Source organism: Aptenodytes forsteri, unplaced genomic scaffold (assembly GCF_000699145.1).
Source record: "Aptenodytes forsteri isolate BGI_AS27 unplaced genomic scaffold, ASM69914v1 Scaffold356, whole genome shotgun sequence".
In the NCBI taxonomy this organism is placed as follows: domain Eukaryota; kingdom Metazoa; phylum Chordata; class Aves; order Sphenisciformes; family Spheniscidae; genus Aptenodytes; species Aptenodytes forsteri.
This window is the reverse complement of record NW_008795436.1, coordinates 1,610,708-1,636,184: the sequence shown is the minus strand read 5'-3', so window position 1 is coordinate 1,636,184 and position 25,477 is coordinate 1,610,708. Positions and strand designations below refer to the sequence as shown.

Below are 25,477 nucleotides of genomic sequence, written 5' to 3'. Positions count from 1 at the left end.
CTGCTTCCTAGAACATGTAGTCTTTGAAGTGAAAAAAAAGATGTTTTCTTGAGCAGTGCACAGCACCTAGTTCACGAAATACCAGCAGGAGAGCTGCTCTGTGATAGCAGCCACAGTACTATGAGGTTTAATGTAGTGGGAGAGAGCAGAGCAAATGCATCCATTAAGTGAATGCTTTACGTTTTCTTATCAGAGTGGTTTAGCAGAGGATGAACAGTTTAATAATATTTTCTAAACTTTGTCTTGAATTTCTATTACTGTGTTTTTTCCTGAAATTACCTGTAAAGCTTGACCTTAAACTAGTCCTGGTGGCCCTTATTAAGCATGGTTTATTACGCCTTTCCCCAAATATTCCATTCCAGATAGACTTGGCTATATCTCAGTTATCATTGAAATGGTAGAATTTCTGATAAATATTAGAGAAGATCAATCTACAGAAGGTATTTTTGCAATGAGTTATTTTTGTTGAATTCGGTATGCCTAAATTAGAAAAAGATGTGACCAGGTCCTGCCATAGAAATGAGAGAATGAAGTTTCTAGGGTGGATTGGCTCCAGATTTGAAGCTTAAAAATTTCCCACGTTGCTGGATCTTGGCTGTGGAATTCAAAGGTCTCCTTCCCTGGAGTTGCTCATTTTGCTATTTTAGAACAGCTGCTTGGATGTTCCACTTCTGTGACAGCCCACAGGGGCCTGAAAAAAGGGCCAAGAACTGGCACAGCTTGGTGGCTTCTTGCCCATTTCCTTTTCTCAGTCACGTCCTCCTCTCCCAGCTGCGCCCCACAAGATGCCTTCCCTCTTTTGCTGGATTCCACTGGTGTGCCATTTGAAATAGTAGAATAGCAATGAAACATTTGGGGATTAACTCCTGATGTGGTGATTTTTTTTTTTTTTTGGTCTGAGCATTTTATATAGAGTTGTATTCATGTATCATTCTGTTGTTGTTTTGTGTTGTTTTGAGCTTTTCTTCTTTCATGTGACATCCATAGTGTACTCACCTTTCCAGAACTGGCAGGCTATGCATTATTTTAAGAATCTTGGATCATAACCATCACCAAATTGAGCAGCAATCTGAAATACTGAAAATACTAAATGCAGTAATTAATGCGGCAGAATGTAAAGTGCACCGAAAAGCAAAAAATTAAATGCAGATTTACTATAATTTATCTCAACAGGAAAATGGTCAACAACAGTGCTTGGGGAAGTGTTAGCACCAGATCAAGATGACTGGGACAATAAAACTTTTCTCTCTGAAGGAAAACTGCTCAAGTGAGGATTGTATTTGTGTCAAAATGAGTAATATTTATGCTTCTGTAATTATTTTACTCGCCATGTATTTCTTTGTGTTCAGGTTGTGCATAAAGCCAGGATTATTGAGTGTATTAAAGAATGTACCTTCTGAATGCTCCTTTTCTTTTTTACTTGAGTAACTATGTATTAAGAAAGTGCAGGATCGCACCATGATGTTGATTCTTAGTCAGATGTCATCATTAATTTATTTAAAAATGTGCATTCTGTAAGATCTAATTTAAAAATAGGCAGAGTTTTTAATACTTGCCCTCAAATGTTAGAGTTGATGGAATACAAATCCCAAATTTAAAAGGGCAGAATTGAATAATTTCATCAAAAGTGGAAAGGCATTTGGTGATCTCCGTTGATGGCTAAATTTACAATTGTGTGCGAAAACCAAGACTCTTAGGTTAGTGGAGTTTTTTCTGTTAATCGAAATGTTGAACTGGATCCTTAATTCCTACTTACACATTATTTGTTCATATCATAAAGTGAGCTGGTGTATAGCATGATTGTATGCTGTTCGAAGTACAGAAAATGGACGTGAAAATGAATGTGAATTTTTGTCTCCGCTGTGAATAATAGTTCAAAAGCTTTATGTAGCCCAAAATTAAAGACTCACTTTCTGTCCGTCAGCAGCCCCTGGGTCTTTTTCCATATTAACAGGTTACTGTTCCATAATAGTGGTCATGGAATATTTCCATAATTACTGATTACTGTCCCTTTGAAGTGGCAAAAGAAGATGATATCAGAGATTTCATACAGAATCCTGTTCCAGACGGATAAATGAGCATCTGGAACGACTGTGTGTGGTTTTGTCAGTTTCTATTACTTATGTCATAGACCAGCCCCTGATGACTATGTTGAACCCCGTGGTTCAACTACACACTGTTTTTATTCAGGATTGGGAAAGTCTGGGGATTTGGGAGCGCAGAAACGTCTTTTTATAAGCTCTGCGGATTGTCATTTCTGAATTAAGGTGTTTCTGGTGCTGTTCTGAGGTTGGTTGCTAATTCCCGTAAGTTTTGATCCTACAACCTTCATAGTAACGTTTAAGGCCTTCTGAATTATGTTAATGAATAAAGTAAGTTCTCAATTTTGATTTATTAAGGTTTCCTAATCAAAGGTTTATGTCTAGGTCTTTCAGATTAAATCAGAGGACTGGTTCTTTGATGATGGTGGATAACACTCCTCAAGGAATACACAAGTTAAAAATTAGAGTTTCTGATGGAGTTTGTCCTGATGTTATATCTACAGTACAAATCCATGTCAAAGAGCTGGAAAATGAAGCCATACAAAACTCAGCCACTGTGCGTCTGTCAGGTTGGTTTTATTTGCTGGTGAGAGTTCAGGTGAGCTGCTTCTATAACTGAATGATTGTGAGTGATGTAGGTATTATTATATCAATACTTGATTTACTTATCACTGTAGGGCACTTTCTGGTATGTTTCCATATTGTTAAATAAGAAATAAATTGAGAAATTAGCCTGTGGTCTCCTACTATTTCATGTTTATCTATTTTTGAATCCCAAACTCAGATGTCACAGCAGAGGAGTTCATAAGGAGAGATGAACACGGCAAAACGAGATACGACAAGTTCAAGGAATTACTAGCAAAAATGTTACCTGCTAAGCTTAGTGATATCATTGTCTTCAGCGTGATGAACATTGATGGAAAACAGACAGATGTAAGATTTGCAGTCCATGGTGGCTCGGCATATTACAGACCTGAGAAACTGCATGCTGAGATGGCAGCATTTAAAAATGAGGTATATTCTCTAGGGTTATCATGCATCTATGTAATTCACCCAAGTACTGAGTTTGCAAGGTATATATCCCAAACCTCAGTGAAAGAATATTCTAGATCTACAGATAAGGTTTTTTTGCTTCACTTGGAACAAAACCACTTGTCAAGCAAGTGCTTAATTCAAGCTTTCTCCCTTCTCCTTAGTCCCATACATACAATTATTATATGGTCGTATTAACTTCTGCTTCAATAAATATAACGACTTTTTAGTTGCAGAAAGATGGTTCTCCATTCCCATCATGGTACAGTTAACTGTGTTTTCTCCAGTCAGTGTTTCATTGTGTAATCTATCAGACTTCTAAATATGAAAGCAGAAGAATCCCTAGAAGCCAAAGTGGTACATAGTATAGAGAATGTTTTGAAAATGACAGCTTTTTGGACGTTCCAGATGCTGATGGAAATACCCAAGGCATCAGCTTGTGGTTAGACACTTACAGTAGAGGCTTGATGCCACCCAAATGGAAATTCTACTGTACAAAGAGATGGCAATCCATAGAAAAAAATCCTGCTGGAAGGAATATGCAGGTTAGAAGAACAGTTAGAACAGACAAGTGAGATGGAGACAACCAATTTTGTGATTGTATTTAACTCACCAAAGGACAACTTTAAATACGAAGTGACACCCTCCCCCAACTTTTTTTACTCTTTTTTACTGTTATAAGGGGAAAATAGTTTTTGAATGTAAGAGGTTTTCTTCCATTTCCTGATGTTCACCAACTGTCCTACTCTCTTACCAGATCCTGCATGCCCTCTAACTCAGTTACCCAGACGCACTCTTCTCTTGGCCCCACTTTTATTTTCTGTAGTCCTCCAGATTTTGGCTTTACTGAAGTACTGCAGATGCTGCTGAATAGACACTAAAGCTGCTGCCTTGCGCAAAGGCAAGATGCCACTGCTTGGCTTGTAACTTGCCCTGGACAAGGCAGCACTTCCTGACATGTCATTTGTGGCTCTGGGGACACGTTTGAGTTTAATACGTGGTACATCTTATGGAGGATTTTTCCTGAAGAGAAAACAGCACTTTCCATTTGTGTGAATATGGTAGGGTCTGCCTGATTCTGGGGACCAAACAGCAGGAATATCTTAACTTACCACCTGCCTACATCTTTACTGTGTCTTAAATAGTTGTGTGGATTATGAGACTCTTCAGAGTGACCAAGAAGGAAATACCAGAGGCAGATAGCATTCATGAAGCATAAAGACTGCTTCTTTTGCATATTTATTGAATTACTGCAACAATAATACAGAAAATTGTGTAGATTTCAAATACTCTGTGCCATAATATATGGCAGGTAAATTCATTGAAGTGGTAATAAGGGCATTGCTTCACATATTTTAATGAAAAAATATGTCTGTATTAATTATATATCACCTTTCAATATTTAATGAATAGCTCTAGTGAATAGTCACCAATAGTTTACAGAAAACCAATCATAGCTGGAGAATTTCTCCAGTAGTTTTTGTACATGTGTTTAACTATAAATATAGAAAATAAGTAATTAGCACTGAAATTATTCATTGAATTGCTAAATAAATAATATGTTTGCATTACCTCCTTGGGATATAGCTTTACAGCAACTATTTTTATTTAGCAGAAAAATAATCCATCCTGATACTGTAAAGGAGCCAAGGTTGTTTATATACACTATGTTTTTCTGTAACAGTATTACATAGCTGTCTAAATGTGCATTGTAGACTCTCCACTAACGGTGATAGATGTGGGCAGCAGACACGAAACTGCATTGACAGGATGCATCATGTCATTATGAAGTATATTTTATGCCTTTGGGGACATGTTTTTCAATACATGTTAGGACATTTGAGGATAATACTAACAATTGATTATAAAGGTCAAAGTTCTTACAGTGGTGAATTGAGATGACTGCACAAGTTACATAAATACTAAAGCACTTCTATTTTTTTTCTTTGTTTTGTTTTGGTCTCTTCAAAGCTTATTTTTAAAATATTTGTCATACATTTTATCATTTGAAAAAATACCTATTAAATGTATAAATAAAGAGAGTCTAAGCCTGATCTCATGTTGGTAGTTTACATTTTTATACCTCAGTGTATACGACTGTGAGAGTAGTGCCCTCTTGTATTCAGGTTTGGGCACTAAATACACGTCATTTTAATGTATTCGAATCACCAGATACAAATCAAATTCTGAAGCTTTATAGGCACCTGTGCAAAATCCCCAAACAAGCAGAAGGAAGAAATCTGTTGTGCCAGGGAACAAACTTAGTGATAACTTAATCCAGTGCGTAGGCTACTCGCTGAAATACAAAAGGTCTGAAATAATAGCAGCCCTGTTACTGGCCTCAGGTTTATTGTGAACAGCTTGCTTCCCTTCTTTGTGCTTTCTGCTCATTCTTTGATCTGTTCGGATTAGAAGTTGCTAACTGCGGAGACACTATTACTACATTACAAGACCTATATATACAGTGAGGCTCTTCTCTTTGTTTGGGTATTTGGGCTTTCAGGTGCACCCTCAATTAATGATAAAAACAATGAACTAGCAAAGGTTAATGTAGAATAGAATATAGTATCCACTATGCTGAGTTGACTGCATTTTGTTTCAGACAGTTTGACATTAAATTTAAGTTTATGGGGCACGAATCAGTAGGCTGAATTCTAATTGCTATGAAGTGGTCTTGTCAGGCCACTGTCTGTGGACATTATTATTGAATGCAGCTGAGCCCTGTGTCTGTATCCTTACGTGTGAGAGAACGTAAGAAATAATATCTGGGTATAACTCATGAAGAAGAATTTTTATCCTGGCTTGACCTAAAATATGCCTGTTGCTATCACGGTGCAGAGAAGTGTGACGCAGACGACACAGCTTGGAAGGTGGAGTATCACTGCTCTCAAAGCTTTGGTCCTCAGAAATAATGTTAGTAGACCAGTACAGATTTAACATGTTCACAGTCAATTGTGTCAATGATTAAGTTTTTAGGAAATACTGCTACTGTAATTTTTTGAAATTTTCCTGTATTTGTTAAATCATTTTGCTTGCCTGCATAGTCAGGGATGTTACTAATTAATACGCAAGAAAGTAAGTAAAAGTAAATAAAAGCATTCATTAGGAAGAGACTGGTGATGTGTTAAACTGTATTTTCTCTTAGATCCAGTCAGCTTTACAATTGAACATTTCACAGATCGATGTAGATGAATGTAGGAGTGCAAATTGTAGTGAGGGCAACAGTTGTACAAACCACCTCACCGTGAGTGACATCCCAACAGTGATGGATACTGGAAGCGTGTCATTTGTCTCGGTAACAACCACCATCAATGCGGTCTGCACCTGTTCAGCTAGGGACAGAGTTCATCGCTCTTGTTCCTCCTACCCTCGAAGCCCTTGTCTCAATGGTGGAATGTGTATTGACACTTTGAATGGTTACAGGTGAGGAAAGTTGTATTGCAGATTCTCTTACTTTTTTTTCTTCTATTTTTAAAGTGTCGAGTGGCGCTTACAAGGTCTAAAAAAATCATAAATGTACTTCTGACTGAAGGAGAAACAAAAAAAACCCATGAGTGCACTGGAGTGTAAATCTAATGACAACAGAGTTTTCGCTAATGGCCCAATAATGGTGCTGTAGTCCTGAAAGCGGTGGAAATAGTGTGTGAGTAAGAAAGAAAACCATGGGGCAAAAACAGTGGTATAATTAACACGTCATTTTTTAAGAGCACCTAGTTCAGTATGAAGGAATGGGAAGTGTGCTCTGGTTTTTTTTCTTTTTCTTTTCCAGAAGAGTAATGATAAAAGTGAGTATCAGTGGTAGCAGCAGAGATGTAGGGGGAGTGAAATGTAGTTCAAACAATGGGTTATAAGGAGTTTAGAAAATACTAGATAGGAAACTTTCTGTATTGTAGCATCACTGGCATGCACCAGTATTCCTTTAGTGAAATTATACTGGTTTATTCTAGCTAGGAATTAACCTCCCTGAGTTTTCTCTGTAATAAACTGACCAATTGATGTTTGGTGTTCTGTGTTACTTATTTAGTGAAATAATTCATCGTTCTCAAAAACATGGCCTCAAAAATACTTTTTTTTTTTTTTGATTGAGATAGTATAGTGGATAAATACACTTAGTACTCTTAAAATATTTTAATAACTGCCAAGCACCCCTGACACTCTGATAAAATCTTTATTGTTTCACTGCTGGTTTTTTACTGTGATTTAAGTGCTATATTTCTTGCATGTAAAACAAAAAAAAAGTTGAACATTGGGGAATTTTGACTATTTTTTGTTTGTGCTCTTTCAGATGTCTTTGTCCTGCTTCGTTTCATGGACCAGACTGCCAGCAGACTAAGCACAGTTTCCATGGAAATGGTTATGCATGGTTTCGTCCCATCAGGCCTTGTTTTGAAAGCTCACTCTCTCTAGAGTTTATTACTGTGGTTCCAGATGGGCTTTTACTATACAGTGGTCCTTTATCAAATCCAGAACCTGGGAGTACAGAAAGCTTCATTGCAATAGGTACTTCTGCAAAAATGTGTGAAAAAATTAAATGTCTTTTGGGAACGGGTTGCCTGTGAACAGTGTAGTAGTTAGAGTATGAATTCTGTCTTTCCATCTTATGAGATAATTTATTTTCTGGTTTGAAAATATTTTGAAACATTCCCTAATAGGTCTTTCTTCTTTGATGTCTATTTTTGTAGCCTGCACCTATGGCTTTAGGTCCATCGCAGAGTTGTAGAAATCAAGGGGAAAGCAAAATAGACAGATTGATACATATAAAAAAATAATGCCCCTAAGAAAACTGCAGTGCTATAAAAGAATTTACCTACTTTGAAGATAGGTATTACATGATTAATGCGGTCTTAGTTGCGTGTCATTCTTATCTAGTTTGGTGAGAAAAAAAATCCACTTAAACTGCTTCCAGTCTTGGGGCATTTTTGCACTTTTTTTTAAACAGGCAATGATTGATGGATGAATCCAGCCCCAGCATGCCACTGTAGGAAAATTTATACACAAGTAGAACTCATTGCTTTATGTTGACACATATTTAAAAGGTTACGACTGCTTAGTTTTTGTGAATTAATATACAAGATGCACAGTATGGTTGGTATTTTATGTCTTCCCAATTAATTGAAAGGTGAAGTTGTTGGATATTGTTAATCATTAACCTCTTTTTCCTTTGTTTTGCAGTTACTTGTAAATTTGAGTAGAAGACGGGAAGGAGTAAAACCCGCATGTGTTAATTGTTTTAGAGCATTATAAAATCGCAGATTGCTTATCAGGAATTAGTTCCAGTGTTTTGACAAAGAAGTGGCACAGTCTAAAGTGTAAAAATAAATACTATATTCAATGAGTATTTCTGCCTAATAGAAGTCATAGAATATAATTCTAGTTTTTTCTATAGTGAACCCCACTTTATGTGACTAGCAATAACCGTTAAATTAATACATGCACTAACTGCTAAAATATCCAAAATGGAAAGGTTCTCATAGCTGAAATTAATTTCTTTTTCATGTTGTATTAGAACTCTCCGGTGGTATTCCTGTGCTGAAGATGAGCCATGGCTCAGGTTTTGTGATGCTGCAGTTTCCAAGTCATCTGAATGTAGCAGACAAAAAATGGCATCAACTAGAAGTCAGAACCAGTGGTCAGGTCAGTTATTTGATTTTTTTCCACATCAGGATGTTTATATTTCCAATAGCATTTGCCTGTGCAGAAACAGGAGGGTAGAAAAAACAAACTGCGTAATTACATGTGTTATTCTAACTGTGCTTGTAGATTTGATGAATAATACGAATTTTGGGAAGACAGCATTGTCAATTCCAAATTTACCTATGCTGTAATCTATATTCTGGGATCAGAGGAATCTTTTTCCTGTTTTTTAAGCTCTGCAACGCATATGGAATGTGCATAAAGGCTTAGTTGTCATTTGCACATTCAGTGTACACATTTGGACACTGAAATCAATTACCTACGCACAAAAAGCAGATAATTATTTATTTGCAAACGCAGTTACAGTTTTTGTGAAAGTGTTTAAACTACTCAGAAGCATAAATTAAATGCAGAGTTACGTGCCTTCTTTGTTAAATGGTTCCATGTTGGCATTACTGTTTATTGCAAGATGGAAAACAGAGCAGGAAAAAAACCCATCCCTTTTTGCTTGATGGTATGCAAAAAGAAAAAGATGAAAATTTGATATAACTTGTTTATTGAATTTTACAGAAATTCTTAATTCAGTAATCCTGTGTTTTGGTGTAGGATGTTCGATTCACTTTGGATCATTGCAGTGCAGCTGTTGTTTCAGAGATAGAAGGAGTAGGCAAATGGCTGTCCACTGAAGATCGTACAAATTGTGAAGTCTTTGGGTCTGTTCCACGAAGAGCAAGGTACATTTCTGGAGATTCACTGAAAGACAGTTTGTTCTAAGGCCTTTGAACATTTTACCGAAGCAAAGTTGTTAATGACTAGGACCATAAAAGCAATTTGCTTTTCTCTAAGACCGCCTGGGCCAAGTCTTAGACCTTAAAGCACTAAACAAATTTTAAGGAACCAGTCTTCCTCCGAGTAGTGTTGCAATACTAAATGACAACCCCAGAACACTATGTGGCTACTACTGGAGCTTTTGTGGGTACTGTGTACCATCCCTTACCCACAGGATTTCTCTCATTTTATTTATCAAGTCACTGCTCTTGAAAACCTCACGAAATAGGCCAGTTGACTTTTTAATGGCAATAACTCTGGATCCTCAACCAATCTTACTATCTGATTGGTATAAGTCTGAGGGCTTCTACTGACAACCTTTGGCAAAAGTACTAAGGCAGACTAACACATCAAGGTTACTGCCTTTGTAGCCGAGTCAGAGGAAATGCGCATGTATCCATACCTCGGCCGTTCACTTCACAGCCTGGTGTACTTGCATAAACTGCTGATTCAAGTAGGCTGGTGCTGGTGTGCCTGATTATGGGCTGCAGCATCTCATATTGAGATATACAATCCACCTGTGTTTGTTTTCCAGCAAAGTAATACAGCCAAGGTGCGATAATGACTCTGGTGGTTTAAATTGCTTGTACTATTGGGTCAGCCCTTATCCTCAGTTAAAACTGAAAAAGTTGGAAAATCTTATTCAAAAAGCAGTTACTACATTCAAAGCAGAAGGATGTGTTCAGCTGCATTCTGCAAGGGTTTGGATTCAGTATAATTCAATCCTTTGGACTGATGCTTATGGCCCTTGCTGATGACACCAAGCTGGGAGAAATGACCGGTGTGTTGGAGGGCATGGCTTGGAATTAAAAATTATCTCAGAAAACTGAAAATAGGACCTGGCAATATACTGTAGTTTTCCACTAGACAAAGGGCCAAGTAATGCATGTAGGCAGAAATAACCAGCCTCACAAATACAGAGAAGGGAACAACCGCTAAGTATCAGTAAAAGATGGATGGTAGTCGGAAAGCGAGTCAGCAATGCCACATTAACGTGAAAAAGACAAGCACTACACAGTAATTCCTCAACATGTGTAGATCTCTAAGATATGGAAGGTAATTCTTCCACTCTGGTTAGCACTGTTGGGCCTCAGCTGGAGTCCTGGGTCCAGTTTGTGCACCACAGTGCAGGATAGATGTGTACCAACTGGGTATAGTCCAGAGAAGAGCAATGACTGTAATCAGCTTGCCTTGAGAATAAGACCTATCAAGAATGAAGGAATTGAGGTCACTTAACTGAAAGAAGGGAAAACTGAGGAGAGATATGGTAAGTCTCAGTGTATGTAAAAGAATACTACAAAGAGGATTTAGACAATCTTTTCTGTAGAGGGCCTTAAGTTACAGTGAAGAATATTCAGGTTATATTTTAGGGAAACCTTTGTACTGATAAAGATACTTGAGCTGTGGAATAGATAGTCCCAGCAAGTGTGCTGATTAGCAATAGGATTAAGCCTTGTCAGCAGATGCACGGAGCCCTCCTGGTCATGAAAGGAGCACACAAACAGGGGAAAAATATAAGAACAAATGAAAACAAAAAATTGAGTTAATAACTCGGGGAGGAGACATTGCAGAGCCTGGACATGTGTACTGTACCTTTTAGACCACATTGACTCAACTTTTAGGTTTCTGGCCTTTATCATACACAAAACAGTTTTTGTTGTAATATTCCTACAGTATAGGATGAATGTGCACACATAGAAGCACTTGAAGGAGTATATGGTGTCTAGAATATCACAGCTGTTCCTGACTTGAACACAAACATACCTGAATTATAATAGTGTCCCACAGTTAAACTCCCAATAGGCTTCACTGTCATGTTAAAAAAATAAATTACCCTTTATTTTAAAGGGCCAGCTTCTGCCTACTGACTGACTGTATTTCAGAGAAAGAAGTGGATAAAATAGTTGCATTCTTTTGTTATTTTATAAAGCCTCTATTATTTGGAAATGCAGAATAGATGTTATTTTATCTGTCTTATTATATAATGCCTATGTTTGAAGGTAAATTCACATCTATTTTTATTATTCATATGATTTTTAAAGGTATTTGAATGTGAACCATGTTCTACAGCTGGGTGGTGTAAAAGAATCTTTACCATATTCCTACCCACAGTTGCTACACAAACACTTTTCTGGTTGTTTGCGCAATTTCATCTTGGATACTCAGGTGAGAGAAGTGTAACATTTTGCTTTAGCAAAGAAGTAAACTTCTTTATTAAATTTTGGGGAGATTTGTATTATACCTGAAACTTTTGCTTCCATTAATCTATTCAATGCTCATATGTGTCAGTGTAAAATACAAGAAAATTCTGGATTTTTTTGTCATAATTAGAATAGCTACCTTGAAAAGTTATTTCTCAATTGGAAACAGATGTATTTGTGAGCCAGAAACTGTGCCTTTGTTTATCCCTTACTTCATGCAGCTGTCTTCCAAGCTTTTTTGTGCGTTCAGGGAACTTCTGAATGGCAATTGTATAATGGTATATTTAGGCCAGCTGTCTGCTTTGTTAGGAAATATTAGGGGTTTTTTGCTTTCATAGTCAGTTGAGTTTATTCAAAGGCAAAATACGGTCTTGATAAAATAAGTTGAAATCTGAATGTCAAAAAGCAAACTTAGCATCTTAAGCAATGCAGACGAAGAACAGACTGTCGTGTGGTATAACTATTTCTGTTTAAGAATGAAGTATAAGTGTTTCTTAAATAATATTTCAGTGTTACACAATTTTCTCTTGAAGGTATATGACCTTCAGTCTCCTGCAGAGTCCCTGAATAGCTTCCCTGGCTGCACACTGACAGATGGGAGCTGTGAGACCATGGGGTCTTCTTCCTGCGGTATTCATGGGAGGTGTCTTGGAGACTGGGGATCATTCGCTTGTCATTGTTTGCCGGGTTACTATGGCTATCGCTGTGATAAAGGTGAAGTTTGTTTTTCTGTTACATTATTGATAGGCTGGTAAATTCTACAATACAGAAAACTCAAAATGTTTGCAGGTATTGATTGCTGAGGTGGTTTCTGATGTTTACATTGTATAAAGCCGTGTTTCAGTGTCGTTGCCTGTGATTTTTAACAATTTCTTTTCTCATTCCCTTTCAGAAATTACCTTCTCAGTATCAGATAATTTCTTTAGTCCTGAGGTTGTTTGTGCAATAACTGTATAATGGAGACTGCATCACAAAAGAATTGTGAACAAAATTATTTGTTCTCATCACAATTTTTTGAATTTGCATCTGTTTACACTTTCAGAAATATCTAATGACCTAAAACTTAAATGTGAGTGTGCCAGTACCACTTACTGTGCAGAATTAGAACTACACAACTGGAACTAGAAATTACTGTTCTGTTAGTGTCTGGAAGAGACTCTATTGGCTTAAGGATCTGTGCTTTTGGTATAGTAGGATCTTTTCTTTAGCCCTCATGGAGCCAAAGTTTGCAGCAAAAAGACAACTATAAAACAGCAGGTTGTGAAAATTGGTTGTGGTACTTAATATTTTGTCTGCAGTCTCTTCTTTTGTCTTGATCAGAGCTTCTGCTTTCCTGCTGTCATCCTGTGTGAGCATTGTAAGGAGAAGCGTTAGCAGGATCAAGTCAGGAGGGAGATCACCTCTTTACAGAGGAAGATGAAATGGGAGAGTGACTGGGGAAGTTGTGGAAATAGATAAAGGGACATGTCCCAAAAGACAAGCTATGTCTCATGGATCCATGCTGTGCAGTACAATTTTTTTTTTACTTTCAACTCTTATTATGAAAATAATGGAACAGTAATATTTCCCTCTCCCTACAAAATGGTTTAAAGGTCTTTATCCTGTTGTTTTAGTTGCCAAAGAATATACATTTGGGCCAGGAAGTCACATTCGCTATCAGCTTCCCGTCAGCGTGCCTGCCCGTAGGACGCTCTTTGAAGCCATGATTAGGACACGGCAGCCTGACAGTGTCATCACGAGCATGTTGTCTCGAAATAAGGATGAGCACATCACCCTACAGGTGAGCAAGGCATCCCAGACAGTAGTAGTGTAAAGTTAAATCAGTGCCCGTGAAGAGTTAGCCCAGAGAAACATTAGCTTAAGAGTTGGAAATAGAACCAAAACCCTTATGCACAAAAACCCTAAGCACAAAAACTTTGGAATTTTGTTTTATGGACACTTACAGATCTGATCTTTCACTTAAGATATTGACCGCATAACCATGGTATCCCATTGGATTTTGAATGACTTTATTGCCAGTTACAGTGAAGTATAGTTTGCTATACAGAATAGGATGAATAGTGTGTCTACCCTGGTGTCCTATTCAGCTGTGGTCACGAGTGGCCGATTCTGCATAGTTCAGACCCTGCCAAGAAAGGTGCCTGTAGCAGTTCTAATCATGTTGCTCTCAAAATGACAACCTGTTCATTTTATACATACCACTGAATGAGTCACCTCTTCAGCTAAGTTGGTTTGAGCTGTCAGTGTAGAAGTGATGCACCAGATTCTCAACCATTTGAAGAACTCCATAAATTTGTCCAAGAGAGAAGCAGGATAAAATTACTCGGAGTGAATTACATACTACTGTGAGTACACCGCTGCCAGTATTTAGGTTGTCAAGTTCAGTAGCACCTGAAGTATCTTTGTATTACGCTGTACATGCAGTGCAAACATACCCTAAATTTAAACAAATGCTTTGAGATTGATGATTGCATACAAGTCTTAATTCAAGTAATGTGACAGTTACATGTCAATACAAAATGTCAGGTGGTGACTTTTCTTTCTTACTACTTTGTTAATTATCCACAAGGTTGTTCGGGGATTCTTAGTGGTCTCGTATAATCTGGGTGATGGAGACTATTCTGTAAGCCTTCCCTCCTACCACATTGATAATGGTGAATGGCATCATATCACACTGGAGAGAAATGAAAATGAATTTACGCTTCGCCTTTATGAAGGAGGTGGGAAGAGAGAAATTCTGAAAGCAGCAGGAGTATACAAAGAGATTGTGATTGACCCCAGCAGCTTGGTCCTTGGAAACACCTACCCATTCAATCAGAACAAGAGTTTTCAAGGTGAGGAATTCTTGATCTCACTGTTTGGAATATGGACCTGTAAAAATGAAGGTTTATTGGTACTACATGGGCATATTGTGAGAAGCTTTCTTGTTTATATAGAGCCCAAAGTAAACAGATTTCTTGCATGACACTTCACAAAAGGGACAAATAAACTGTTCTGACTAGGAAGAAGGTACAGCAGGGAATTATGTGCAAATACTGTTAGCTACTGGACTTGGAACAAAGATGGTAACCTCTTCACACAACTGTATGTAGAGTATTTGTAACTGGAGATCCACAAGCTTCTCCCAGGTGGACTCTGGATGGCTTATTACATTAGATACACAGAACTGGTTCATTGCATGGTTCTATCCAGTTTAGCAGCTGCCCTTCCCTACCAAATACAACTGTCCCTATGCTGAAAGGAATATTTCCATTTTATATGGGCATTGCACAGCACACAACAAACTCTCTGGTTTATTACCTTTATGCACTACCTTTGTATTATTGGATTTTACAGTCAGTCAGTTGAAGCATTAACTAAAATGAGAAATGGTTTATTGAATTAGAGCTAACAGTTTAAATTTTTAGCAACTGAACGGACGAAGGCATGATGTTTGTTAAAAAAACAAATCAGTTTTCAGTCTGGAAATTGAATAGTTACACAAAGGAGACAGAAATATAGAGAAATGTAAGGTTAAGATAATCCATAACATCTTTTTACTCTGTCCTTAGTTGGCAGCTCACCCTTCGCCTAAAATCACAGTATAAGTTAATGCACAGTTACGCAGCGCATCTTTTATATTGACAAGGAAAGACACACACCATTACTTGGTTAAATGCGCCTGGTATCTGTCTATCACCTCCCTCTCCCATGCCTTTCACCTCTTTAACCAGATTCTACTAAATCCATTTGAAACAAGGTGGTAATGTTTTCAGCAGATAAAAGTATTTCAGTGAGTAACACAAAAGTGTGAGGAGAAAACGTATGAAATATATATGCATTATATAGAATAACAACTTACACCATGAGTGTATCTCAGATTATTTAGAAAAAGATTGTTTTCCATTGTTTCACTAGAAGTATTCCGATAACTAAAGTTTATGCTGAGAACTAGGGATTCTGAATACTAGGGATTCGTATTTTGAATTTTTATTTATGGGAGTAATAGTATTTGTTTTTAAGTAAGTAGATTAAAGAATTCAAATGGTTACATGAAGATCATTTTAATTAGGACAATTAATGTTGCTGTTAAGCAGCTGAAACTTTAAGGGCTTTGAAGTTATAAAATGTACTTAATTCATCAAGGTATATGCTTTTATGCTGAGGCATCTTGTGCATATGAAATTAATGCCACACATCTTCAGTACAACATTTCTATCAGTGACCCAAGGCTGTTTCACCATTATTTGTGGTTTGCTCTTCTATAAAGTTAAGCTGTAAACCAGAATTAATCAACCAAACACAACTTGTACTGGTACACACTGAAGAATGTAACAGATTTTCCACATATAACAGATTTTCCACAATATTTGGACTTTTCTATTGAAAACACAGTGAAGGGGTACGTGTTCTGCTGTCTTGAACACAAGCAGATAGGGGCCCGCAGCAGCGCTTGGTTCTTGTGGAAAACACTGGGAATCTTGATCAAAACTTTAATAAATTCAGTCAAAAAACGGAGAACGATGCTATGAAAGTTTAGGTAAATTCAGTCCTAGATTTGAACTTTGGTAGCCTGGGTCCTTTGTTAAACATAAACTGCCAAATCTTACAGCTGCTTCAAATCGTTCTTGCTGAATGGCTTTTAAAATAGTCTCTTTGTGCCTTGCCTCAGGATGTATGAAGGATGTCAGATTTAATAACTACAGAATTCCTCTGGATACTCACGTGAAGGAGCTGGTGTCAGTATTAAGTGCCGAAGGCATCAAAGAAGGCTGTTCTTCGGAGGCTTGTAGGAATAACCCTTGTAACCAGGAATTTATTTGTATTGATTTGTGGATGATGCACGAATGCAGGTAATTGGTGGAAATAAAAGCACAAAACCCTCCAGATTCAGGTGGGAAAGGGTGGGTGCTGAAGAAGTGTGCAACTTGAAGGCTGCCACTGGCAATCTCATCAAATCAGTTGAACCACAGTGAAACACTAAGCTAGATGCCTGCATAGGCCTCAGGTTACTCAGAGAACACTGTCCTTTTAGGTACTACCCTTAGCTGATGTATAATTGGTGTATATCTCCATTGATTCTGTAACAATTTCAGCTGCCCGTCTTAATTGAAAATGTTTAAAGAATAGCAGCAAATCCAGAATGTTTGTAAACCCTGAAAATCAGGAAAAGGCGGAATGTTAGCTTGAGTGGAGTGAAACACTAGCATGGCTAGCTGTCTTGTGAAGCTCATGCTGTGCAATGTAGATGTGCTCTCTTTTGTCAGTGTTTGACTTCTTATACTGTCTTAAGCTGTGACCTCTGTTCCCTTACAGGCCACTCGAGTTGCATTAGAAGCACCGCATCATTAAGCTCAGAGTTCTTGTGTGTGGCTGGGGCTGAGGTTAGGACAACACCAATTCAAGTTAGTTGTGCTGTGAAAACGTACACTTTAAGCATTACTGACTGCCACTGTCCACACAAACGGAGTTTTCTAGAGATGTATTTTTTTCTGGAAATTCACTGTGATGGAAATACAAAGAACATAGCGTAGCTTGTCCTGCCTGGACAGACCTGCAAACCCTAATCCAGCTATTTTTCACATGGGTAATCTTGCAGAAGCCAGTGGAACTACGTGAGTTCTGAAAGCCCTAGATGTAGGGGTTTAAAGTGGAGCTCATTGTTCACCACAAAGCTGGTGAAGGGTCTAGAGCACAAGTCTTATGAGGAGCGGCTGAGGGAACTGGGGTTGTTTAGCCTGGAGAAAAGGAGGCTGAGGGGAGACCTCATCGCTCTCTACAACTACCTGAAAGGAGGTTGTAGCGAGGCGGGGGTCGGTCTCTTCTCCCAAGTAACAAGTGACAGGACAAGAGGAAATGGCCTCAAGTTGCGCCAGGGGAGGTTTAGCTTAGATTAGGAAAAATTTCTTCACCAAAAGGGTTGTCAAGCACTGGAACAGGCTGCCCAGGGAAGTGGTTGAGTCACCATCCCTGGAGGTATTTAAAAGACGTGTAGATGTGGTGTTTAGGGACATGGTTTAGTGGTGGACTTGGCAGTGCTAGGTTAACGGTTGGACTTTATGATCTTAAAGGTCTTTTCCAACCTAAACGATTCTATGATTCTATGAGTGCTTTAGAAAAGACTACAATCCTGTAATTATTCTAAGTAACTTACTTCTAGTAGCTACTTCAGAAACTGTATAAAGAGTGTCATCAAAGACTGCTTTAAAGTCTTAAATGCTGTCTTTCACGCCTACTTTTGTCAAAGCTTAATGGTGTCATTTTGCCTTCGTCTTTTCAGTTGCCCTCCGGGACACATGATCATGGAGAATGCCACTGGTAGACAGTGTGTCTACACTGCGTGTGCTAAAAGGCCCTGTAACTACGGTACCTGCATCTCACAGTCACCAACCAAGTTCCAATGTCACTGCCCTGATGGCTATACTGGACGTAACTGTGAAATCACACTGGCGATCTTTCACAAGGATACAGGCCTGAGCTTTAGTTCCATGTTTGCCATCTGCATTTGCTTTTTGGCGCTGTTAGGTAGTTACGGCAACTACATCTTGTATTACCTTTGGTGAACTCATTTATCCATCTTGTCCTGAATAGTCATCATCTCATCCTCCTGCTGAAAAACTCAGTTTCCTAATGGAGACTTGACTCTGCCTTCATTTCTTTGCTATGGTCTCAGCTCCATCAGTGACTTACTTTTCATCCCCCTGTGCATATATTGCTAAGTGAATCAACATTTGTGAGCGATGGAAAGTCTTTGCAGTTTTATTTTCTGCACATTTTCACTTCATTGCTAAGGAACTGTTCAGATGCATAATTGGAAGCAAATTCAATTGAACAGCAAGAGTGGAAATTGCTACCAGATAAGCATTGTTTAAAATACTACTGAGCATGAAACAGATTTTTCAGTCTAAGAGAAATACAGTGTCCGATAGGAACACACTTGGTCAGACAGGAGCAATCTCTTGCATCTTACCGGTTGTGTCACAGCTCCCAACAGCTGCTTTTGTCTTCCTCAACCATTTTCAGGCTTAGGCATTGGGTCTCAAATAGAAGAGAAAAGACAAAGAAGGATCTCGTGAGTGAGGAAGGATCACATCTTTGAGTCCTTCTCATTTATTCAAATTTCATGGAAGTTTGCCTGAGTAAGGACATAGGGTTTTTCTCATGGCTTGCAATGTTAATTAAGTTTCATTCAGAAGTTGTAGTATGTCAGAGTATGAAATGTCAGAGTATGAAAACGTATTGTGGACTATTTTGCATCCGTCTGTAGCTACCTGAAATACCCTCATTTTCCCCAACTCTGCTAGATACTATGTTTGCCATGCACATATGAACAGCAAATAACGTGGGAAGCTAACTGGTTTCACAGCTTTTGGAATCCCAGTTAGTGGAAGTTGATAAGAGATTATAATGTTAAAGTAGGGGGGTTTTGCTATGTCAGAGCAGTTTTATTGTGAGCTGACTTCGTGCTGCTGCCTGTGCTTGACTGAACTTGACTGAAAAAACAACAATATCTTTTACCTAATAATCCTGCTAATCTTTCAGGTCTAAATTATGAGTTAGAAACAGTTGTTTTTAACCAAGGGGTGTGCATTGCTGGGAAAATTTTAGTAGATGTGGTCAACCGTGGTATTACCACACAACTGCAACTTTTGTTAGGAGAATTTTTAATAAAATTACTCGTTCTCTAGATTTCAAATGCCCTTTCTCTTACACAACTTCCAGAAAGTGGTAATGCACTTAGAAGCAATTAATTCACGCAATTTAAATTATAAATTTGTAAGTTTCCGGTAGATTAGAAAAGCTGCTTTTCTGACATCTGATTACATCTTAAATTCAAATATGGAACTGTTCTGTAAGTAAATCAGTACCAGGGCGGCTTCACGTTGGTTCGATATCACATGAACCTTCCCCACCCCTCCCTGCCAGGAGGAGGCTTCAGCTCATTTTGTTCGGTTAAAGACACAGTGACACTTTGGAGCTTGCAACTGCTCTAACACTAACGCTATGGATCAAAGAAACAATAAACTTCATAGAACGCTTTTAATGACAGCTCAGGAGCGCAAGATCCTGAGGAGAAAATCAGGCAGGAGCTTACACTGTTGGTATCTGTATGGAAGAGATACTATCTTCAGTGGGAGTACTTCTGATTTACACTCTTGTTACGCTCTTGGAATACGGGCTATATTCATTTTAAGTATTGGCTTTTTATTAGCAGTCAAATAGGAGAGACGTAGAAGATTTAAAAGACTTCTTGAGTGTCTCAAAATCAGCTCAGCTAAAAAATGACTTTGCCAAGAAGTTACCATGTGTGAAAATCTGTGTGACACATTTCTGTAAATTTGGGGATGGCGGGAGGAAAGGTAAACATACATCTGAAACGCATTGATTCAGCTTGAAGAGTGTAGCTACACAGCACAGGGCAGGGCACAGACCTCCGTGTACACCAGTTTCAGTCCCGACGTCATCTAGATGCAGCTCCACAGAACTGCAGTCTGCCATGTAGATATTCTGTAAGAGATTCTAGTCTCTTTAATTCACTGCGGTGTTAGTTTATGGTATCCAATGGTTTGAGGTCTTATGATGAGCTTTTATCCAATTTTTATAGAGTTGGTAACACAGTGGTACACAAGTTTCTATTTACATAATGTTCAGTACCTGATGTTGAAGCTTTACAACTGTCAGTGTGTAAAATGCACCTAAGCATTTAAGAAAAACGTTTTAAATTCATGGATGCTAAGGCAAAATGTGCCCGATTTTTTTTTTTTTCTAGTAAAACGTGTAAGTCATTTCCTCTTTTGTCTTGTGCTTCATTTCTGTGTCATTGTATCTGTTACTGTCAACACACTGTTACTTAAGTGCTACCCCTTTGTATACATTTTCTCTTACAAAGTTTAACTCAATAGATTAAATAGATAGGTCTCTGAACAGCACTTGGGTCATTCAGTTCTTCAGTTAGTTACGCTTTTAACAACTTCAAAGTTACACTTTAGAGGGTATTTTAAAATGCTCTTTAAAGGCCTTTTCTTCTGTCTTTGACATTCACTTGTAACTACATTGAAGAGTGCAAAAATCAAACATTTGCTGAGAAACACAAAACTACAGCCTTGCTGGCTGGGACTGCAAACCAGTGCTGCAGTACTCATGTAGAACGGCTGCTGTCTAAGCCGCCCTGCAGCACTTCTGTATAGAAATGTTTTATTTGTTTCTGAATGATGTTCTGTTTTGCTCCTGTGTGTTTACACAGCTCTGTTCAGTGCTGTATTCTTGTGGGCTCGCTGGAAGAGTCACAAAGGTCTGAGTGGAGGAGTTTGCCATGTATCTGCGCATTGTGAGGACCTGGAGGACATCAGAGAAAATATCCTCAACTACAATGAAGAAGGGGGTGGGGAACAAGACCAAGTAAGGATCGTTGTGTTACATTACAATTAAGAGGGGACTGCTGGCTCACCATGCTAACAAAAATGTGGTTTTGGCTTTTCCTTTATAACTGAGGACCTCAGCCTTTGTTCTGCTGATTCATTACTGCAATTGGTAGATGAATTATTTGCAAGGTTATGTACACAAGGGTGCATGTTTCTTAAGCGGAGAGAAGTGCCTATCAATTTTTAATTTGTCTTAAAGCAAGTGATCCTATTTGCATGTTTAAAAATGCTTGTAGAGCAAGTTTAGCAGTAAAGAACTAACAGCTGATGGTTTTGGTTTCGTGGCTCGGGAGACGCTGAATTCTCGGTGGTAATTACTGCTGTAGCACTGAGGGCTTGAAAGAGCCTGACACCAACTGTTTGTTATGGACAGTCTCTTTCTGGAGCCTGTTCATAACTGCAGTTACTCAGACTTGACTTGTTAAGAAACAACATTTGTTCCTCTTAAGCCCTAAAGCACGTGGTGGTTGTGGAAGAACCTTTCTGCATTTTTCTGTTTTGGAGAGAGACGCGCTAGTGAACACGAGCATGTTTGTACTTACAGTAGACCAGATTATACCCAAACCAGATAATATTAACATTTCTGCTAGCTGTTCGAAGGATTTCTACATGTCAGTTTAAGCCAGAACTTTGAAAGAAAACTACGGATCTTATAGATGAGTAATTTAAATAGGTTATTTGCTGACCCACAGACATTTGCTATGTTTACAAAAGGTAAGGAACTTCATTGCCGCCTTTTGAAACTGTTCATTTCATGGATTCAAAAGGTGGTGTGACTCGGCAGAGGTAATAATAGTCAGGGCACCAATGTGATGGATCAAAAAAAGCCAGTGATTTAAAAAAAAAATTAAATGTGACCTGTCCCAAAATTCCAAATATCTTCCAGAATTTTTAATTATAAAATATAGAGAGTGTTTTACAAGGCCACCTGAGAAAGTATTCTTACTTGTAGAGTATTCTTAATTTCCTGATGAATTAGTGTGAACATAATAAATACAGGGACATTTTCCATGTGATAACATAGACAGCTATATGCGTAAATCCCGTTTTCCTTAATAAGATTAACTTCCTCTGCAATACTTTGCAATTTTACACCCAGAAGGTCTATAGATTGGGGAAATCCAGAGTTACTGTATGACATGTTTACTTTTGGAGAGTTCTTAAAATACACTCCTTACTTTAAGCACTGGAAGTAAATTAGTGACTTGACGATCTTCATCTGAGGCTATTACTCTGTCTTGAAGAAATGCTGCTTGGGGTGAAGCCTCTAGGGGTTCTGTATACTGTTCCTAAATTATTCACATTTTACCGTTGCTGGGATTGCAGCTAAAACTTCCCAGTATCCTTTTTAGTACCTAATTGTTTGCCTAAATCTAAAAAACCCAAAATACCCAGAATTACGGTACCTTAATTGTATTGTAATGTTACCTTAACAAAAGGATCATGAGGGCGCTTGGACAAGAGAGTTTTGTCCTTGTAATGTTAGTGGAGGGTAGGACTATGGGGACAAGAGGCTGTCTTACTAAGGAGTTTCTCCACCTGAAATAAATAAAACTATTCCTCAGAGAAATTTGGAGTTCAGAAAAATTGTAGTAGGTTAGTGCACTGTTGAGTATATACTTAACGCAACTAAACACCAAACGTTGTTAAAAGCCAGCTTTGAAGCTAGAGGCAAGGATCGCCTTGGGTTTGTAGACTGCCAACTAAGAATGGTATATATCAGAAGAAATGTGTCGTTTTAATGAACTGCTAATAGCAGTGAAGGATGATTTTAATATCACCAGGTTCGCTGAAGGGATGCTCCTTAAATCTGTGTTTGGACAAACTCCCATTTAAGTTTTGTACGACTAAAAGTTGTCATGTTTTATTGGTTATACTGGTAGCCGTGCTATTACGAAATGCTCGTAGTGGGATCATACTGTAGCTTACACTTACTTAGAACATGCCTAAGAGAGGCATCTGCGCTGTAGGTGTGACGTTGTTCATCACTAACAGTATTTAGTCTCTGGATGAATGGAAATAAGCAGCTATTCTATGTTGCAGTCCTGTCCCAAACCCTAGTCTTGCCACTTAACGTGGCTTCTTGATTGCAGGTGGGTTTGTTGGGTTTTTTTGAAGCAGTTCTCTGTCTCTGATTGAAACTCAGCAAAAGCTCACCAAGATTACCTAGGATAATCTCGTATAAAATGGTTATGCACAATTCAGCATGCGAGAGAATAGATGTCATCTTTTGGAATGTGCTGATTTGACAGCTCTGTCATCGGTGGCTACTACTCAGATGAATAGCATGAGCAATACAAATAATTACTTGCTTGCCGTAATGAGTTCTGTCTCACACAGCCTGTCAACATTCTTCTTTTGCCTGTAAATAAGTCCAGAGGCAGAACTTTTGGATTGTAGGAAGGTGAAGGATGCTGTAGGACAACGCTTCTTTTCTTTCTTTCAGCTGGCATAAAGATTCTGATCAGTTAATGCAATTAACACGTATGGTACTGGAAGCTTTAGTGACAGAAGCTGCACTTCAGGAACTGCGGCACAATTACCAGACAGCATTAACTGCTGCTTCACTAGAAGGGAAACTTTTCTTTTTTTTGTAATAGGTAGTTACTTGGCTCTTACAATCGTGCCACTTCCATATAACATAACGAGCAATTTTTCCACAGATTGATAACATTTTAAGAGATCACTGCAGACGTTTGAACTGCTAATGCAGAAAGATTTCTTTTTACATGCTATTTGTGAAGATGCTTTCTCACCTTTGTTGCCAGGCTCGGCATCAGTGTTCAGTGATGGAAAAAATATTCAGATCTGAATTTCAGAACAAAAATTGGGGCATTTCTGTCATTTTTATTTAGCTTCTAATATGAAATTAGACTTGATTTTGGACCTCATTGTAGTAGCGCAGGCTGCACAGGTGTTCCTCATGCTTTCTCATCTGCTTGGCAGGTTTTGGCTTTCTTTGGCGCGTTGTAGGTGGCAGAGTTGGTTGAACTAGCTAATCCTTCACATGTTCACACCAAAGGGATTGCCTCGGGATTGTTCCTTCTTTATTTCCACTAGAACGGGAAATTTTGGGACCTATAGAGAATATTAATTTAACGTGAACGGTTTCTCACTCCAGGATGCATACAACATGGCAGAACTGCAGGTGTCTATTCAAACCAGCCCAGCCTATTCCCTCTACAGGAAGAGAGAAAAACCAGCAAAACTGCACAGTTTCTTTAGCGATGCGTCCCCGAGCGTGCCGGAGCAGACCGAAACATCAGCGACTGCAGAAGCCTCTCTTACGAGCGGAGACTTTGGTCAGTACCTGTCAGGCGTTGTCAGAGGTGCGGACCGTCATCCCCGGGCTGCGCCCCACGACTCACTGCAGGTGTTCTGCACCGAAGGGGAAGGCTCGCTTGCTGGCAGCCTGAGTACCCTGAGCTCCTCTGAACCGGATGAGGGTGTAGCGTTCGATGACATTAAAGAGTGGGGACCGAAGTTTGAGAAACTGAGTGAACTGTACTCACATGCAGATGCAGAAGACGTGTAGATTAGAGTCTCTACTGTTTTCAAAGTTTTGGAAGCAGGGGTGAAGGACGGTTTTTCATGCTCTTGCTATGTACTATCCCCCTTCCCCCCGCTTTTTTTCCCTGTTATGAGAGGCGGTCAAATTCCCACTAATTAGCCACAACTTGCATCTAACTGAAAAATTTAGTAGTAGAAGCTAATCTTGGGCCATTCTAGATATCTGTGTTTGGGGATACAAACTTACTGGAAAGAGTAAATGGAGAACTTGGGGTACTTAGTCATTCACATACAGTGTTTAAGAAAGAAACAGATTTTTTTGTCACTAAGGTAATAAAGGACTCTTGGAGAGATCCTGTGTACATAAGCTAAGATGGTGCTCGAAGCATGAAGCAAGCATGCTGTGTGTACTGTTTTCAGTAGGAGCTTTAGCAGTTATTTGAAGAAAAAAAGCACGTTGTCTTTTTCTTGTGGAAATAAAGTCCATGTTCTACGCTACCCATCTCGTTTCCCTCACTGAGGCTCAGTTACAGCACAAGCTCCCTGAACGTGGTGCAGATGAGAGTCCATGGATCCAGGTTAAGGAATGAAGCAGCATGGATGGTGATCTTTAACTTTGGTTATAACTTAATAAAATCCCTTTATGCTGTCAGACAAATGCAGAAACTGAATTTAGGCACAACACATCAAATCAGCTGCTTGCAGCTACATACTTTTCTTAATTAAAAGGCCAGGTTTTCTAAGGTACGAGCCTCAAAGGTCACTAGTTTGGAATTTCAGTAGCAAACACCACAGTTCACCATCGTCTTTCATTCCTAACGGGTTATTG

General features: G+C 38.6%; 1 protein-coding gene across 1 annotated transcript in view; it reads left to right on the top strand.

The window, feature by feature from the left end:
• LOC103900388 (neural-cadherin) overlaps positions 1-24,673 on the top strand; it is a 77,900-nt gene extending 53,227 nt beyond the window's left edge. The window contains exons 20-34 of the mRNA XM_009281058.2: positions 1,174-1,267; positions 2,427-2,611; positions 2,827-3,056; positions 6,220-6,497; positions 7,360-7,574; positions 8,581-8,708; positions 9,315-9,442; positions 11,579-11,702; positions 12,271-12,451; positions 13,351-13,517; positions 14,307-14,571; positions 16,389-16,569; positions 17,997-18,241; positions 20,961-21,115; positions 24,260-24,673. Of these exons, the coding sequence (XP_009279333.2) occupies positions 1,174-1,267; positions 2,427-2,611; positions 2,827-3,056; positions 6,220-6,497; positions 7,360-7,574; positions 8,581-8,708; positions 9,315-9,442; positions 11,579-11,702; positions 12,271-12,451; positions 13,351-13,517; positions 14,307-14,571; positions 16,389-16,569; positions 17,997-18,241; positions 20,961-21,115; positions 24,260-24,673 (2,990 nt within the window). The remainder of the gene's footprint in view (positions 1-1,173; positions 1,268-2,426; positions 2,612-2,826; positions 3,057-6,219; positions 6,498-7,359; positions 7,575-8,580; positions 8,709-9,314; positions 9,443-11,578; positions 11,703-12,270; positions 12,452-13,350; positions 13,518-14,306; positions 14,572-16,388; positions 16,570-17,996; positions 18,242-20,960; positions 21,116-24,259) is intronic.
• The last annotated feature ends 804 nt before the right edge of the window (positions 24,674-25,477 follow it).